Source organism: Montipora capricornis, chromosome 8, assembly GCF_036669925.1.
Source record: "Montipora capricornis isolate CH-2021 chromosome 8, ASM3666992v2, whole genome shotgun sequence".
NCBI classification, from domain to species: Eukaryota; Metazoa; Cnidaria; class Anthozoa; order Scleractinia; family Acroporidae; genus Montipora; species Montipora capricornis.
Window position 1 is genome coordinate 4,261,917 of NC_090890.1, and position 18,097 is coordinate 4,280,013.

The window sequence follows — 18,097 nt, forward strand, 5'->3', positions numbered from 1 at the left end:
CTCACAGTTTCATCACTGGCAGTTTACCAACTGGGCCATTTAGTTCTATTTTTAGAGCCCCAGCCAGAGTGCCAAACCGCTGTTCCACATTCTAGCTTAAGTCCTTTAGTTAGGAAGGTTCCTGCAATTTTTAGATTTGGCAGTCAATCACTCTCCATTTATATTGTATCTGCCGTTTTTGCTGGCCATTAAGCTTACAAAACAGGGAAACTATCAAACTTAATTAAAGCAGTTAAAAGTCATGCAGTACCTTTCACACAATTTTAATTAGTTCATGTCCGAATGGGTTAACGAGTCGTTTCGCAACCTATACGTTTGAAAACTTTCTTGGTCGTTTCGTTAACCTGAACTGCCGCCTGGTGTGTGAGAAGGTATTTTATATTCTAACTTCGCCATGCAAGAGTTTGACCCAATTCAATTTCTGAGAGATTTCTAAAGATTTAGGCCGTCCTGTAAGCACTCAGTAAATAAGATCTATTTCATGGTGTCAAGTGACAAATGATACTTAGAAAATGGGAATGACAGAGATAAAAAGTAAGAAAAATAGGAATTTTCGCCAAAAGGGAAAAAAAGAAGTCCTCTAAAGAGTTGGAGAAAATATGCGCCCTGCGATTTTTCTAAAAAGAACGTGCCCTCACTGTGAAAGTAAGGCAGGGTGAGACGAAAATGAAAAGATGAGGTTGCCCTTCGGGCAAGCTGTTACTTGAGGTTACTAGCCCGAAGGTCTGACGAGCTAGCCCGACATTAAATTGTTCATAAAGAATAATCAGATGTATTTAAGGACGGTGCCGACTATTTAAGGGCATTTTTGCCCCGTTTCATGATTATGCAGGAAATGTAGATCTTAACAAGTGTTATGGAAATCCAAAAAGAAAATTGGGGGTAACCATCCATTTTTCAAAGATAATTCATGAATAATATTTGTAAAAAGCTTTAAAATACAAAGCAATGTATGGCGTTTTTTTCTCAAACTGAATCTTAATTATTTCTCAAAAATGCCTGGTTACCCGCAATTTTCTTTTTGGATACCAAGAGTATTTACTAAGATCTACTTTTTCCGGATAGTTTTAAGTCGCGCAATAACATCCCTGTATTAGTAAGCATCAACGGTAGGAAACCAGATTATCTCGAGATGCGCAGAATGTATGCGCAATAACAATAGTTTCCCAACGAAACGCACCTAAATTTCCGAGAAAATCCACTACACCGTGACTTGGCTGGAATTTAATTAGACTGATTGTCTCGCACTGCACGCTGTCAGTCGGCAAAGATTGTCATTTCAAAAATATATTTCGGTCGCTATGTAAGGAGAAAAAGTCATGACGTTATTTACGGACGCAACTAAAATGCGGCGCAAAACGTTGTCACGCTACGATAATTTGGCCTCATAACGTTATCATTTTCTCTTAGGAGCTTCAGCTACACACTTTGTGGTATAAAAGCTCAATTTATCATCAGAAAAGAGAAACCAAGGGTGCTTGCCCGTCGGGCAAGCTACGATAAGAAAACGCTAGCCCGACAAGTCATTCCAGTAGCCCCGGGCTATCGGACAGCACTTTCGTCGCGCCCTGTAAGGTCGTGTCATACAATTTTTATGCTTATTTAGAGCAAACGAAAAGCAGTTCAGTCTGCTTTCTGTCATGTTTTTTACTGGATCTTTTGGTGTGCTTTGTAACTTAAGATCGTTAGAGGAAAAAGGTTGGAAATACATTGGGATTGGAACCCATGACCTCTGTGATGATGGTGCAATGCTCTACCAACTGAGCTATGAAGACACTCAGTTGGCAGCAGGTCAATTTGTTGGTGAATGAGAGGTATCCTTTAATTCCACAGAGCTATCAACAGTGAGAATGACAAAGCAAACCACGTGAAGAATCAGATGACGGGAGAATACGGCGCAGTTCCAGACACTGCTCGGTATTATAAGGTACAATAAATATGGAGTCTGTGACTGTAGATGGGAGGCGCGCTGGCCTCATGGTTAGTGTGCTCGACTCCGGATCGAGTGGTCCGGGTTCATGCTAAGGAAACCGGAGATAAGCGCCGGCCTGATGGGCCTTCTGGGCCTTCTGGCTCGTAAGCAGAGACTTTACCTTTGACCGTAGATATGGAACTTGTCATTGATCACGTCCAGGTTGGCTTGATAGCTTAAGGATGTGCAGTTTAGCAAAGTTTATGATCATGGGTTCGTGTCACCAACAGAGAATTGTTTCGTTTACAATTCAATTTAGCTCAGGACAAGAGGCAATCCAGGAGATAAACATTTAACTATTAATTTTAATGAATCCTTTTGAACTGGGGAGACACGCCACTAGCATTCGTCAAATCTCTCATTGCGTGTAATTTTCTTTCTCGCTCGTCAGGCCAATGGTGTGAAGTGGGTTGTTGTTGGAGATGAGAATTATGGTGAAGGAAGCAGTCGAGAGCACGCTGCTCTGGAACCAAGACATCTTGGAGGGCGTGCTATCATTGTCAAGAGCTTTGCTCGTATCCATGGTATGTTCCCCCAAATTTTGTTTGCTGCGAAAATAGAGCACTGCGTCTCTACCAATCAACTCGTCTCCCGTTTTTTTTCCCATCTCCTTCACAAATTAATTCTCCTACCTTGTCAGGAAGAGCAATTTTGTGTGTCGGTTTTCCCCAACTAAATCAACATTTTTGTTTAGATATATCAAGATCGTTGGAGTGTTGAACTCTTGGCGCTCGAATCATAAAGGCCGGGACACACTAGGCGACAAGTCACAGCGACATGTCTCTGCGACAAGTTGCTATATGTGTACTACTTGCAAAACAAGTCGCTGCGACACGACGCCTGTTCGGTGCACACGCAGTGATCTCGTATGAGGGGGAATGTGAACTAGTTTTCTAATTCAATATGGCTGACCATATGACGCTCTCTCATTGGTTCATTTATATTTTGTCGCAGCGACTTGTTGCCGGAAGTGTACACACGATGCGACAACTCTGCTTTCGGTAATTTTGTCGCTGCGATAAGTCGCACGAATTCAAACTGGTTTGAATTCGTGCGACTGATCGCGGGGACAAAATTCTGCCGCAGCGACAATGATTTTCATGAAATTGACCGTGTCACACAAGACGAATTGTTGCGGCGACTTGTCCCCGCGACGTGTCGCAGCGACTTATCGCCTAGTGTGTCCCGGCCTTAAAAGCTCGTGTGTACGTTTAAACAGAGGACATTACTGACCAGTTTCTTTTCAACTCAGGCTTCTTTTTCTTTTTCTTCTATATAAAGTGTTGGGCTATGCAATTACTTGGTCATTGGTTCAAGTCTCTTTGAAGCCTGAATTTTTTTTGGTTTTGTTCACTGCGACTATCAAAGCAGCAATGATAAACATTTTCCACTCATGTCTGACTTTCATGTGAGCGATTCAAAGATATTCAATCTCCATTAAAATGACTCCGTTCTTGTCTCTATTTCAGAAACAAATTTGAAGAAACAGGGTAAGCTTCAACGTCTTTCATTCAATAGATCATTCTGTGTTTGGAAAGATGTTATCATACATTACAGCATAGAGGGGGCAAAATTACTGAATTACACGTACAACGCAAGCTTGAGCAAAAGCAGCATACGAACTTGTTGTTAATTATTGTCTTTTGTTCTCATGAAACGTACCACTTATCAAAACGCCACTGCGTCTGCGTATGTGTAAATAAGCCTTAATAGGCTAGTTTCGAATTGTGCAGCAACAAAAGAACAGAGTCGAGGTTCAGGGGAATAGTTTGCATTTTGCATTGTTTGAAACAAAGGCAAATGCAAATTATTCCCCTGAACCTCGACTCTGTTCTTTTGTTGCTGCACAATTCGAAACTAGCCTATTGGCTGAGACGGATTACTTGATCTTAAGTTGTTAACAGTTGCTTAGCCAGAGGAAGCCAGGTTACAACAGAATCTTTCTTCCATATAAAATACTTTTAAGCGCCATTTCGTTTGACAGCAACGATTTATTGCATTTGTATTGAACTTTAAGGCCTGGTTTTCACTAGCGACGCAAGCGCATTTACTTGTTGTTCATTAGTGTCTATTGTTCTAACAAAAGACGCTATAATGAACAACAAGCTACTGAGTTTGCGTGTGCTTATGCATGCGTCGCTAGTGAAAACCAGGCTTAACTGATTGAAAGCGTGTTTGTTGTAATTTTTAGATTAATTAAAGCGTTCATTGAACCGATTGGTCAGTGAAGTTGATTTTCATTGAACGGGCTTTCCACAATAATTTTCTTCTTTGTGATAAACCAGAAGCACGTAACCTTGAAGCGTATAACTTGCAACTCTTTTCGTTGGAACAAAGCTGGCGATTTTAGGACCCAAATATGGACAAAAATAAGATCGAAGCTGCACGCTTCCAAAATAAGGAAATTTTTAAAGTAAACTAGACCTTCCGTGAGGGTACACTGGGTTGCCTTTGGTACGTGCACTGTTCCAGACAATTTTTTTTTAAGTTGGGCGGTCATTAAGACCATTTAAGGGGTCACCCAGAAGTCATACCAGCAGAGGCCCTTTGGCTGACAGGTCCTCGCACGTTCGTACGACGAAACAGATGCTTTTCTGACGTTAAAAACCTGGCTACCGGCCTATTAATTAATCATTTGTCAGAAAGAAGAAGTTCCTGTCCTCTTTACAAAAAATTGACAAGCATTGCTTACGTGTGGTAGTGAAGTAACGCAGCGATTTATTTCATATAAAATGTCAACTGAGGTGTGTGTTGTCTTCCAGGAGATTCAAGTTGTCCTTGCGTAATTTGTAGTTCTAACAGTGCACGATATTGTCTTGGTATTGCCTATCATTGTAGTGCCATGGTAGAAGTATTGGGTAAATAGCCTGAGAAGACATGTGGTTACTAGCAAAGTACTGAACCCAGAAAGATTGAAGAAAATAAATGGGAAGTGAGAAACATTGGCTTCTGGGCTGACATGTTGATAATTTTCAAGCTCCCTCACAACTTCTTTTCACCACAAGTTTAAGCGTGCCCTCTGAGCATCTGACAGCTTTGTAATCCTAAAGTTTACTAACGCAGATCCCGACTGGGTTTGCCATACTGGCAACCCAGTAAAAAAAACCCAGCTCTGAACCAGAGTTAAACGCTTCAAGGTCACGAGCTTCTGAATAAACATGTAATCGCATTTTAAGGATTAATTTGGGAAGTTTGAATCCTAAATATCCCTCGGGCCCATCTGATTGCATTTTCTAACATCGCTTTTTCTTTGGACAGGTCTCCTGCCCCTAACATTTGCTGATTCGTCAGATTACGATAAAATCCAGCCAGACGACAAGCTCTCACTGCTAGGCCTTAACGATCTTGCACCCGGAAAGGTACCTTCGTAAGCTTTTTAATCTCTTTAAATTCTCTTTTGTTAGTGTTTCGGGGGGGGGGGGGGTTACGCTCCTGTAACTGGCTAAAGGCGCCCCAATTAGGATTGGAACTCAGGCCCTCTTGATTCAGGGGAGGGGGGTGGGGATATTTTATATTCTGTGATGTGATCGGAATAGAAAAAGAGTACTTGTGTCTCCACTGCATGACTCGGCAACAAGGCTGCGCTGGCTACTTTCATCGAATTTTGTCCGTTAGAAATTTATTACTCTACGCGACGGCGCAAAAAATGTTGGTATGGACAAAGTGTAGGCTACCAGTAGCCTGAAGCTGCTTTTCGTCCTGGGCATGTGTGCATGACGTGACTGCAACAATGTTGTTGTCCAAAATTAATCATTTGGGAATTAAGTTCTATTGGTGTAACAAATACTTACTTTGCACAAAAACGGAGTTGATAATGTAAATTGACCACCGTATAGCTAAGCCCTCTTTTAGAATCTCTGTACGGTGGTCAATTTACATTACCAACTCCGTTGATAAAACCAAATTTTTGTATACTACTGCCCCACCTACGCAGCACCACAGTTTCTTTAGAAACTACCCCCTTCAAATACTTACTTTGGTTCGGTTGAAAGAAACATGGCCGCTTGCCACGCCAGTGAATAGTCTCCTAAAAATCCTTTTGTCTTTCAATTTTTTTAACTTTTGTAGCCTGTGAAATGTGTAGTCAAACATTCAAGTGGATCTCAAGATGAGTTTTTGTTGAATCATACGATGAATGAATCCCAGCTTGAGTGGTTTAGAGCCGGATCGGCTCTCAACAGAATGGCAGAGGTCTCTGGAAAATAGCAAACTCATCTTTTAGCTGAATTCAAGTGATTCCTTTTTTCGGAGATCTCGACACGTGGCAGGATTTAATAATATTTTTTAATGAATATTTTATCGAAATGTTGGTACCCGTTTGGTACAGCATTGTGGACTTGTGTGAACATTTGTGAGGACAATTGAAGAGGAAGGAAATCTTGATGTTCCTTCAACAACAATTTCAAGTTCTAAAAACAAGCCACTGATCGACGGCGATTAAACAAACGTTCATTTAGAACTTTTTAGTATCTTTTTTTGCGTATGTAATGATTTGCTGATTAATGGCAATGGGGAAACGGCAAGGTTGTCACACCGTTGATTCCTCAAACTTATTTACCCGGATAGTTCACAGAATGGCTTTCACTAGCGGCACAAGCGTAAGAAGTATGAGAAACATACAGACGCAGTGCGGAACTGTTGTTTGTGTTTTGTCTGCTGAAATGACGCGGGAAGGGGAGAAATCCTGCTGCTACGAGAGTCATGGAAGGCAGACGAGGAGTTTTCGAAACCAAATACAATTGAAGTACAAAAAATGATTCTACAATGTTATTCCTCTTTGCACTCACACATTATACACACAACTGTCTACCAAAATAATTTGCGCGCGCTGATATGCGCTAATATAAAAATCTTAAATCTGCTTTTATTTTGACAACATTGGATAAGTTAAAAGACCCAGTCATTGATTTCTGAGACTAACTCGGCGTCTTGTTCGAAGTGCGATATTTTCGTCCCCGGAATTAGTCTTATTCTGCATATAAATACTTGCTTGTTTCCATGTCGTAAGTTGAATCGCTTGAAAAACGAAGCTGGTGTGAACACAAAAATAATCTAGGTCATGTTATTAAATAACGACACCCTAAAACTTAATTGTACCGGAAGGCACGCTAGTGTTGCATAACCTGTAGTATCGTAAATCTCCCACAAATCTGTGGGTACTCTGGGTAAAGGACGGCAAATCCTGCAAAAGGAACGAGAAAACTCGTGTGAACCTCGACCACCAACCTACTTCCAAACTACTCATATTCAAAAGAGAGAAATAATCCTCGCGCTAATCTGGACAAGTTAAGCAATTGTCTCTTACAGACACCTGAAAAATAGGCCTTTTTCGATTTATCAAAATTCATCTTGAAACAGAGGTTTAGAGGGCCAAGACAAAAGGAAGTGGATGATATGTAAATATTTTTCCATTTCATTCCAACTTGTTTCTGTTGTTTTTGTCCTCACTATCACATTCTACACATGTGGCTCCAACGGGATTCGAACCTATGCCCTTTGTGATACCGGTGAAATACTCTACCAACTCAGTGAGTTATGAAGCCACACACTTGGGGGCAGGTGAATTTGTTGGGCTCATGTGTTCCCGTGAAAGGACTCCATCAGTGAAAGAAATGTGTATGTTTTGAAGTGGAGGCTCTATATCCTTTTCTTTTATACCATGTAATTATAATCTCGCAATTTGAGGAGAGGTAGGACTCGTGAAATAAAGACGCGGTGTATGGGCTCGAGTTTCAACAAAGATCTCAAAATCTTGTTCGTCCTACAGTGAATTCTTGGCATTTTTCCCTTGTGGGGGAAATTTGACTAGATATTAATAGAGTTTCTCCCGACAAAAAATTTGAAAGAAAAGGGAGAGCCCTAGTTTAGGATTTGGCACTCTTTGAGTGGGTGTTCATAGGGGCCAAAATATAAGTAAAATATTCAATTACTCGCTGTACTTGCCTTGTCAGGAGTAAAGTTCTTGCCCAATTCACTCTTTTGTGAGCCTGTAAGCCCCTCGCAGCCACCCAAGAATTGAGGTAAGAATATCGAATAAAACGAATCAAAGTCTACTGCCGCCATGTTATACAATGTAATTGTGATCTCTTCCTGGAGAAGGTCATGTGATCTGTACACCAGCGCTTGTAGAAGGACGTTTACAAATTGAAGCAACATGCTGTTTTTAAATATGGTCTGCAAAAAATTGACGAGATTGTCTTAGACCTGAATAATACAATCATGTGGTTAATCAATCAAGGGGCAACTTTCTGAAATGATGCAGCAGCGAGGAGTAAACAATGAAAGTTTGGTGTTTTCGTAACTTCAGTTGACGAAAGTCAAATGCTCACCGTAAGAACGCTTGGTGAGCTAGCCTATGAAGTAGTTTGTATATTGATTTATATAATAATAATCTCAATAATGCACGGATTTCGATTGGTTCTCACCTATGATCTCTCAGAGGACAGGCCCATAGATTCCCAAGTGATTCCGTGCGTCTGTTTACTGATAGATCACAGAAGACGTCAAAATGTGGTAACAACATCAGTGACACACTGGGCAATTTTGATGTCATCTGTAATCTATTACTGACAGAGGCATGGCAACATAGAACCTGTTTGTTAAACAGACAACTGCTTCTGTCATGTCCATTGTTGTAGTGCAAACGAGAAAATTCTTCGAGATTCAAAAACGTCATGTGGGAACAGCAAAAAAAATTGCTCTATTTTAGGAAGGTGTTCTAACGGCTAAAATTGAATTCTGAATGTAAACAAGAAAATCAAGAAGACTTGTATCAAAACAATGTCACCGGCAGCTTGAAATCCATTCTTAAGCTTGGTAGCTTAGCCACATCTGTGATGTGGTCTGTTGTTGGAGCCCAAACTACTAGCTTCGAACGGAAGCTATAACCATTAGGCTGATACTTGACACACCATATTTTTCAACCTTCTCCATTCTTGTTCCACGAAAGCTCGTTCCTAGGACCTTTCTCTCCGCTTTGGAGACGAGGTTAGTGACTTAAACAAATGCAAGGCTTATCTTATGGATATCCTTACATGAAATTTTATTCTGGATCCTCTGAACACCTTGAAATAAGTACTATCCTCTCTTAAGATACACTTTTTTGGTTCAGGAAAACTTTCATTTTGGTAAACACGGAAATGACTTTATCAGCTGGGTTGATATGGTAAATTGACAACCGTTGAGAAATGCGAAACGTCAGCTTTCAAATTTCTCTACGTTGGTCAATTTACCATATCAACCCAGTTCATAAAGTCGTTAATTTTTTATTAAGAGGGCAAAGTAACGATTCCTGCAATCTGATTGGTTCTTAGCGCGGTCCGGATTTTCCTCTCTGCCCACTGTCACGGTAACGCTTTCAACAATTAAAAAAGTGATTTCAGAGAGGAAGGGAGAGAGAGAGGAAAAAAATAAATAGGTTATTTACCAGCCAGGGGTCGGTCCGTATAGCGAAAACCTATGACCTCGGGCAGCATTTTCAAGACCAAGGTCACAGTTTTTCCGCTATACGGACCTCCCAGCTGGCAAATAACATTTCTGCGTTATATTTCCCCACCGACGCCGCACCACAGTTTGTTCAGAAACTAAAACTCCTTTACCTTTTGGTAAAGTTTGCACTTGGAGTTAAGGTTCTCTAGAGCTTCGAGATTTTGCTTGAAGATTGTGATGTCGGGTTGAAGGAAAGACTGTCCAAACGCCTGCAAATAAAAAGACAAATCACCACTGAAGCATCGTCTTCTTGATGTTCAAGTGGAAGTTTCATTCCTACTAAAGAACAACTTTAAACCGGGTGAAATGTTTTCAATTTGTTTCAAAAATATAAAAAGAATGTTTGTATCAATTATTTCAGAATCGCTTATTTTGTCTGTCAAATTTTGGGGCACTGCCAACTTGATTAATTGTGATCTCTTGTATGACGAAACAATTTTGATTGTAACATGCATTTCCTGTGGCTAAAGTTAATTTACGGACGTTTCCTTTGATGCACCATCAAAAGTTTCGGGGACATTTGAGCTAAAACAGAACTGGTCAGAGACATGATTGTGCTCCCAAGATGACATTAAAATCGTTCCTGTCAACATTGTGTTAAGGGAACAAATGAAAGCCAATATCGTTGTTGGTGGGTTTTTTTTTTAATTTCTGTCCATTTCTTTAGGTGTCACCGTTTCGAAAGAGGTACAGTCTGTATTTCCTGTTAGGTAAAATCCATACTCCAGATCTATCATTACACATTATTCATATGCTGTTCTTTAGAGCGTGGAGTGCAATATTGCCACCGGCTCCGAAAACACTTGAAGGTTACAAGGATTTGAATGCATCTGTGGTCAGGCAAAAGCCTGGAATGACTTTTAACACTGGACACCAACTACCTTCCGAGATACCAAGTAGCTCTTTACGGCCTAAAATTTCATTGGATCATTTTTGGGGCCTGCTCTTTCCTGACCCAACATTTCGCGGTTCTTACCTGCATAATCGCGTTGAACTGGGGTTGGTTTTCTACACAATCTTCACCTGCAGACATTTTGGCCAGCAGTGATGAGCGAAAGAAGTACCGCCAGTTGTGCAACAGTAACTGATGAAGAAGCTCGTAAAATTCACATTTGATATCAGGGCAAGATTGCTGCAATACAAACAAGCAAAAAGAGATTTTAATGGTAATTTTTACTGGATTTAACAATACCGGGACAATAGGTCGACTTTTAGCAAGTAAAATTTTAATTACAACTCCACCGCTTTATTTAGTCACTTTATTTAACGTCTGTAGTTCCTTCAGCTACGAGGCTAGTATCAATGAAAGTCGACGGTGCGTCGTTTACCCCCCCCCCCCCCCCCCTTCCTCTATCAGTCGTCCGTTTTTACGGAAATTTAAAGTTATAGCTACACGGATCAGAGGAAAGTCGAAACACACGTTGAAGCCACCGAGGATCGAACCGGGAACCTCTTGCTTTGAATGCCGCGCACTAAGCAACTGAAGTACGCCTGCTCCTCCTATTGTTAGAGGCGTTAGCGTGGCTACTTTTAAAATCCATAATATCCCAAAAAAAAACCCTACAGAAAAATTCCAGCATCATTTCACTGGAACATCATTTGCTATTAGTCAACCTAACAGCAGAGCCTTTTGTTAACTCGACGATTAAGAAAGGACTCTGCAGAAATTGCGTAAAGTCTTTGTTGAGTATGCGCAAGCTGTTTCTTGGATGTCATATTGATTTTCGTACTGAAGACTCGATTTTGACCTTCGCCTGGTCAAAAATATGATGCGCGCGCTGCCTAAATCGGTTTGACCGGAGTGACTAGTCCAGAAACTTGGGCTGCGGCGACTTAAAAGACTTAACACGATTTTTGCAAAGCCTCTCTTGCTCGCCCTCTGGTGAGTTTTAGACAGGCTCTACTCGCAGGATAGCCGTTAGCCGAATAACAGGACAATAGCCCTTATCGGAGTTATCAGCGGTTTTGCCACAAGAACGAGGCTAAGGGGTCATTTTGTATTGAATTGACCCTTAAAGTGCCCCTGTGACCAAAAAATCAATTCATATTTTTCTTTGGATTTCAAACTATGTTAACAAATCACTAAGTGACCGACGTTTTAATCCTTGATTTCAACAAGACACCTCTTTATTTTAACTGTAATTTTCCTATTTAATGGTCCGCCATTACTAACATTATGTTCTTGAGAGAGCTGGATCGAGGAGAAAATGACGTCAAAGGCTCACCAGTTTAAGAATGCAATACGTGTGTACGCCGCAGAATTAATATGCAGCACGGGGTTTTGGGCTTTCGGACTTTTAAACTCACGCTTTGCATATATAATAGCTGCGTTCACACGCTGAAATTTTAAGCTAGTGAGCCTCTGACGTCACTTTTCCCTGGATCCAACCGTTTGAGGTCCAATCGGTCAGTTTTGAACGTGAGTAATGGCGGACCGTGAAATCCAAAACTTACACTCAAAGTAACCGGCCTTTAGATAAAAATCATAGCACAAAATTTTGCCAGTCAGGTGTTAAGCAAACACACTTTCAAAATCTGAAGGTAAAAAGGAAGTGGTTTTTTTTATCACAGGGGCACTTTCAGCCTCTTTTGCATGTAGTTTTAAACAAAAGAAAATGTGCCTGCAGGCTCAACTCCAATAAGGACCATTGTGACCTGAACCAAGTTTAATGGCTTAAACCCCACAATTGGCTAAAGGTCAGTGATAGAACATCCTCACATAAGGAGGCAATACCATTTTATTCAGTTACCCCCTATTCATCATTGAAAAAAAACTAAATCTCCTAATAGCGACGTTTACTTCACAGCCCCAGAAGGCCGAGTCTGCCAAGATATCAACAGTGCAGCTGAAATGAGGATAAAAGTGCATTAGACATTTAGATGATCTTTGCCAACCAAATAATCTTAGTAAAATCTTCCTGGCCAGGTAGCGCTTTATGCGATTCGTTTTTTATTTTTATTTTTTGTGGATTTTATTTGCCTAATTAACGAAGCCGTAAGACCTTAAATTGCGGAGACATTACTTTAGGTTTCAAAAGTTCCTTTGAACTTTTTGAGGACACTTGTGTATAGCACGTTACATTGAAGTTCTTTTGGCAAATTCCTTGGTAACGCGACAGAAGGTCGTTAATGACGCCAACAAAGACCTCCCCTTTAGTTCGCCCATGAAGGCTGACAGCGCCAAGCGGGGAAAACCAAGAGGCTTTTTTCTGACAACGATTATAGGAAAAGCTGCTTCCAAAACAGTGGTTTTCAAAGGAGTCGTACTTCCCCGTTTACAACAGATTCATGACTGCCTTCATGTCACTCAAAGAGAACCACTGGGTAAATTACCGATAGAATAAACTGTCTTTAAATTAACCTCTACCTCAATTATAATTGGATAGAGCTGCTCCATACAAAGACCAATTATATTAGGAAGAAATGCCTTGAATGATGCCGCCGGTTCCTGAACCAAAAGCTGAAGAATCTTCAGGAACTTGTTGATGACTCGTGAGCCTGCACTACTCTCGTGTAGCAGCGTCTCTGAAAGTTGTTGTCGCGTGAATGTATGTAGCAGTTGTTGGACTATTTGTTCAGTGACCGCTGGCCCGATCTGTACCTTGAGGCTTTCAAACAGAGTCAAAAGGAAACCCAGAATCTTATCGGTTGTATCTGAAAAAAAAAAAGAAAATTTAAGCTCACGTGACACACAAGAAGGTTAGTAAATGATAAATCATTTAAATGTCTGAATGATAATCGCAGTGACGCGCACTACTCAGGTAACTTCTGAATATTAATTACAACGTTTTAGGGACGTTAATCATTCAAATTTTGTTTGGGGTGTGAAAAATCAGTGTTTAAAATACCGTTATTCTTCAGTCTACATTCAAGAAGGCAGCAAAATATTTCGCAAAGTAAAGCGAGCGCGCATCCGCTAAACAACGCCAGTACTACAAGCTAAATTACTAGCGGCAAGATTCTCTAACTGAAACAAACCTCACAATATTGCAATTCCTACCTGGATGATGAATGAATACTGGGAAGATCGTCAGAGTGAGTTGAACAACATCGGCGATGGACTGGTAGAGAATTAGTTTGGTCTTAGTAACCTGGTCTTCTGCGACTGCTGCCATCAAGTTGCCCAACACGTGAAGTGTGAAATGAATGTGAGTCTTGGCTGGAATAGAGAAACTTTACAATCCTCAAAATGGACCAATCAACGAGAGAGGATGACAAACTTGTGTCATTGTCTAAATGCGTATGACGATACAACACAATCAGTCCGATATTGGATTGGGGTAATTAAGGACGTTCGCGCCCATTGCTACTGCGCATCTTTCCGCACATGTCACGCACACGCCATGCATCGTAGACCACGCAGGTAAACACGATGCTGAAGATGCAAAAATTTTCCACAAGAATGGAACATGAAAGTATGTGGCATCATGGGATAGCTGTGGATCCAGGTCTTCTCGGAAATGTCACGCAATGGCGTGACAGTGCGAATAGACAATCGCTTTGAGAACTTCTCAGCGATTTTACTCTCTTGAATGCTCGGTGACCCCCATTTTTCTTTCCGTAGATCACTTCCTTTCTTGATTTTGTCCATTTTAACAAAAAACAAAAATATCTGTACGTGCGAAGTTACAAATATTTGGCCTTTTATGCTCTCGTGCGACCGAAGTTTTCTTTCTTAGACTAATATGTATGGGTTTTCAAGGCCTATTTCACCTCAGAAAAAGATATCAGCTGCAAAGGTTAATTTAGTTATATTAGTTATGTTGAACTGAGTACGTTTACCTGATCTAAATTTCACTCATGTAGCTTTTTTATAGCTGACAGTTGTAAGCTAAGATCATTACCTTTCTGCGTCGCAAGTTTAAAAAAAATCTGTACGTGGGAACGTTTTGAGCGCGAACGTCCTTAAGGACGGTGCCTACTAATTAAAGATATTTTTGCCCCGATGTGTGATTATGCAGGAAATGGAGATCTTAACAAGTGTTATTGAAATCCAAAAAGAAAATTGGGGATAATTCATGAATAGTATTTGTAAAAAGTTTTAAAATACAAAGCAATGTATGGCGTTCTTTAATAATAATAATAATAATAATGATAATAATACTTTGTTTACCCTCAGATTTCAGAGTAGCTAGTGGCTAATATCTCCGAGCATTTAATATATACAATTATTAAGAATCCCAACTGGCGGGAGGCAAACCAGTTGGCTATTTTACAAGTGCGCCAGGAAGTTGAACCAGGGACTACCTGAAACAAATTCAATGAGTGGTCAGAACGTGGTCTTGAACCCAGGATCTCTAGATCTCAATGCACGGGCCCTAACCACTCGGCCACACTGCCTCCTGTTCTTTCTCAAATTGAAGCTTAATTATCTCTCAAAAATGCATAGCTACCCCCAATTTTCTTTTTGGATACCAATAGTACTTACTAAGATCTACTTTCTCCGGATAGTTTTAAACCGCGCAATAATATCTCTGTATTAGTAAGCATAGGCGATAGGAAATCCGAGTATCTGGAGATGCGCAGAACGTATGCGATAACAATAGTAGGCACCGTCCTTAAAAGACAGGAAATTTCGAGTGGTTATCTCGGTAGCGTAGTGGTTAAAAGTTCAAGAAGAAAATGCGCCAGTGTTTAACACAAACCAGAGGTTTCGAGGATGCTCCCTCTTCTTCAGTGGTTTCAAAAGTAACTCAACAACTGAAGAATAGGGAGTACCCTCGAAACGCCTGGTTTTTTTTTAAACACTGGTGCATTTTCTTCTTGAACTTTTAAAACTTTTTCTGAGTCATTGCGCTTCGCACTTTTCTCCAGTTTTCTTAGTGTAGTGATTAAAATGCCAATAAAGTAAAACATAATCAATGTCTATTTGAAAGTTTTCAAAATAATGAAGAATGGCTTTTACCGTTTTGAAGTATCTTTTTTCGTTTCAGAGTTATTTGAGTTTTTGTGCAGAAATATACACAGATTAAAGAACTCACCGCTCTCCTGAAGCTGTTTGTTCTCGGAAAATCCTGGTGTCTCCACTACCCCTTTGAATGGCTGTTTGATACTTTCAATGAAGCTGTGGTGGCTCTGAGAGCGGACCTCCCACTCCTGGGAAAAAACAACACCATAATCGACTTGACTTTGACACAAACACACGTACCATCATGAAAGGACAAACCATATGGGATAAAATGCCGCGAGGTTATTGGTTCATTGCTATCTGTCCCGAAACAGTGTCCAAGAACACAACAAACACCAAATGCAAACACTAAGACGCTTACACAAACAATCATTATGACCTAGTTGACCAAACAAGAGATGTGCTAACAGCGGGTAGTTGAAGAGTTCCCCTTCTCTTGACCGACATTGAACGCAAAAAAATTACACGAAAATATCAAATTCTACAATTGAGACGCCCCGGATCATCACTAAATTTATCTAAAAAACTCATGGACAATAATTATTCAAGTAGAGGCCTGGAAAAGCCGCTAAACAGTGATAAATAAAGCACCGACGGATACGAGCCGATGCCCAACATTAAGAACTGTACTTAAATGTCAACTCTTCTGGCGCTGGGGCACTAAGTGGTGACACTGTACAAAAAATTTTACTCAAAGGAAATCAAATCAAATGTTGGTTTTTGAGGAGAGGGGAAAACCAGAGTACCGGACTAAAAACCTTTCGGGGCAGAGTAGAGAAACAACAAACTCAATCGCCGCTTTCCTGGAAATGTGCCTCTTTAGCTTGTACGTTATGTTTTCCCATTTCAGACCACGTGATGTTCCCAAGGGAATTTTCCTTTTGTTTTACATAAGTTATGCATGCATTAAGACGACATTCAAAACAAACTGTTCCGTAGAGTAATATCGCGTGGTCTGAAATGGGAAAACAAAACGTACAAGCCTAAGAGGTCAATTGCAAAGGGAATCAAGTGAAAAAGTACAACACAGACTCTGCATCTGCGAGTTGGTAGAAATGGAAGGTGGCAGTTCCACGTACTCGAGCCCATGCAGAGAACAAGACAACTACAAGTTCACAAACTGTCTGAATATTCTCAAATCGTCACCTGTTCATTATCAGCCTTGTTTGGCCACGGTAACACCAAAGCATTTGACAAAGATCTGATGACCAAGGTCTGAACCTGTCAAAAATGCACACCTCATCAAAACAGTTCAATGATGTTGATGGTCAGCTTTTGAGCCTATACTAAATTAATGAATGGATGCAATCCTACTTAAAAAAACAAGCGATAAAAAATGACAAAGTTTCGACCGTTCTGTGGTTATTTTCAAGTCCAAGTTCAAGTTGATAAAAAACAACAATAGGGTAAAGACTCTCATTGTTTCAAATTTCTTTATAATAGGCCACTTTTGAAAATACCATAATACTCTTTGTTTGTCCCCCCACATTTTGGATGAGAATTGTTTCCAGTTTCTCTTGGCACTTACAATGGTCCCAAGAGAAAACAACAACAATGCTTATGCAAAATTTGAGGAGACAAACAAAGAGTATTTTCGAAAGTGGCCCATTATGCTGCGGAATTTTTATCAACTTGAACTTGGACTTGAAAATGACCGTAGAACGGTCGAAATGTTGTCCTTTTTTATCTCCTGTTTTTATAAGTAATGTTTATCTGCGAACTCATTAAAGGGGCTAGGTCACGCAATTTTAGGCAATTTCAGCACTGATAGAATGGTCATAGAATTAACTAAAGTATCAAAATAACTGTTCAAAACTATAGAAGAACTCTAACAAAACACAGGTTAGCCAAGAAGGGACATGGATGGACAAAACTGGAGAGGATTGAAATGGATTGAATTTGGGTAAATTTGAAAAACGTCGGCCCACCTTTTTTCAAATTTATATCAGTCTATATCAAAATGTCATTTACACAGCTGGAAAATCATTCTCAGTTGTTATGTGTGATTTTGCAAATGAAAGACTCTTGCTCTGTCAATTTGACGTTTAGAGCTCATAATTAACAAAACTAAACAAAATTACCTAAAATAGCGTGACCTAGCCCCTTTAACTGGGCTGCAATCTTCCCTTGGAAAACAACAAACTTGGTTTACTGTCTGCTTTTAGCCTACGCCACACTATGCTGTTCTTGTCTCCAGGTGGAGGAGTTAAATAATATAGCGATATTTCTTGTTCACAAACATTGACGTCACATCTCTTTTGATATTCAAATTTGCCAACCACAGAACAACAGAAGGCATTAGCCAATTAGGTTCTGGTTGGCATATTAGGCTGATTTAGCAACAGAACGGGAACATCAGTGGCGACGGCGCGCGCAGAAAAAACACCAATGAGAATTCTGAATAGAATAGACTCCACTCTTTTCTTCTCTATTCTAAATTCTCATTGGTAGTTTTGCTGCGCGCGACGTCGCCACTGACGTTCCTGTTCTGTTGCTAAATCAGCCTAACAATAACAACGGGTGACGTAACGAGAAACATCGCTATTGGCATTGCGTCCCAATAAGCTCCATGTGACATTGTTATTGAACTTGTGAATAAAAATATTGCTGGTTCTGTTAACCCGCTGAGCGGTTGGCTCAGGTAGTCAGAATCAAAAACTCAAGCCGGACCAACACTCAGGGTCTTAAAATAACTGAGAATAAAGTGCTGCCTTCGTAATGACATCTGA

The 18,097-nt window shown here is 40.3% G+C and overlaps 2 protein-coding genes across 3 annotated transcripts in view; one reads left to right on the forward strand and one right to left on the reverse strand.

The window, feature by feature from the left end:
* LOC138059366 (aconitate hydratase, mitochondrial-like) overlaps positions 1-7,058 on the forward strand; it is a 29,069-nt gene extending 22,011 nt beyond the window's left edge. The window contains exons 24-28 of the mRNA XM_068904956.1: positions 1,834-1,927; positions 2,364-2,496; positions 3,442-3,462; positions 5,231-5,331; positions 6,041-7,058. Coding sequence (XP_068761057.1) covers positions 1,834-1,927; positions 2,364-2,496; positions 3,442-3,462; positions 5,231-5,331; positions 6,041-6,178 — 487 coding nt within the window. The 3' untranslated portion in view covers positions 6,179-7,058. The remainder of the gene's footprint in view (positions 1-1,833; positions 1,928-2,363; positions 2,497-3,441; positions 3,463-5,230; positions 5,332-6,040) is intronic.
* Positions 6,720-18,097, reverse strand: part of LOC138059365 (exportin-6-like) — a 33,511-nt gene continuing 22,133 nt past the window's right edge. For both annotated transcript variants that reach the window (XM_068904954.1, XM_068904955.1), the window contains exons 16-23: positions 16,515-16,589; positions 15,442-15,556; positions 13,461-13,619; positions 12,828-13,114; positions 10,437-10,592; positions 9,571-9,669; positions 7,916-8,146; positions 6,720-7,154 (exon numbers count right to left, since the gene is read on the reverse strand). In XM_068904954.1, coding sequence (XP_068761055.1) covers positions 7,053-7,154; positions 7,916-8,146; positions 9,571-9,669; positions 10,437-10,592; positions 12,828-13,114; positions 13,461-13,619; positions 15,442-15,556; positions 16,515-16,589 — 1,224 coding nt within the window. In that variant the 3' untranslated portion in view covers positions 6,720-7,052. The remainder of the gene's footprint in view (positions 7,155-7,915; positions 8,147-9,570; positions 9,670-10,436; positions 10,593-12,827; positions 13,115-13,460; positions 13,620-15,441; positions 15,557-16,514; positions 16,590-18,097) is intronic.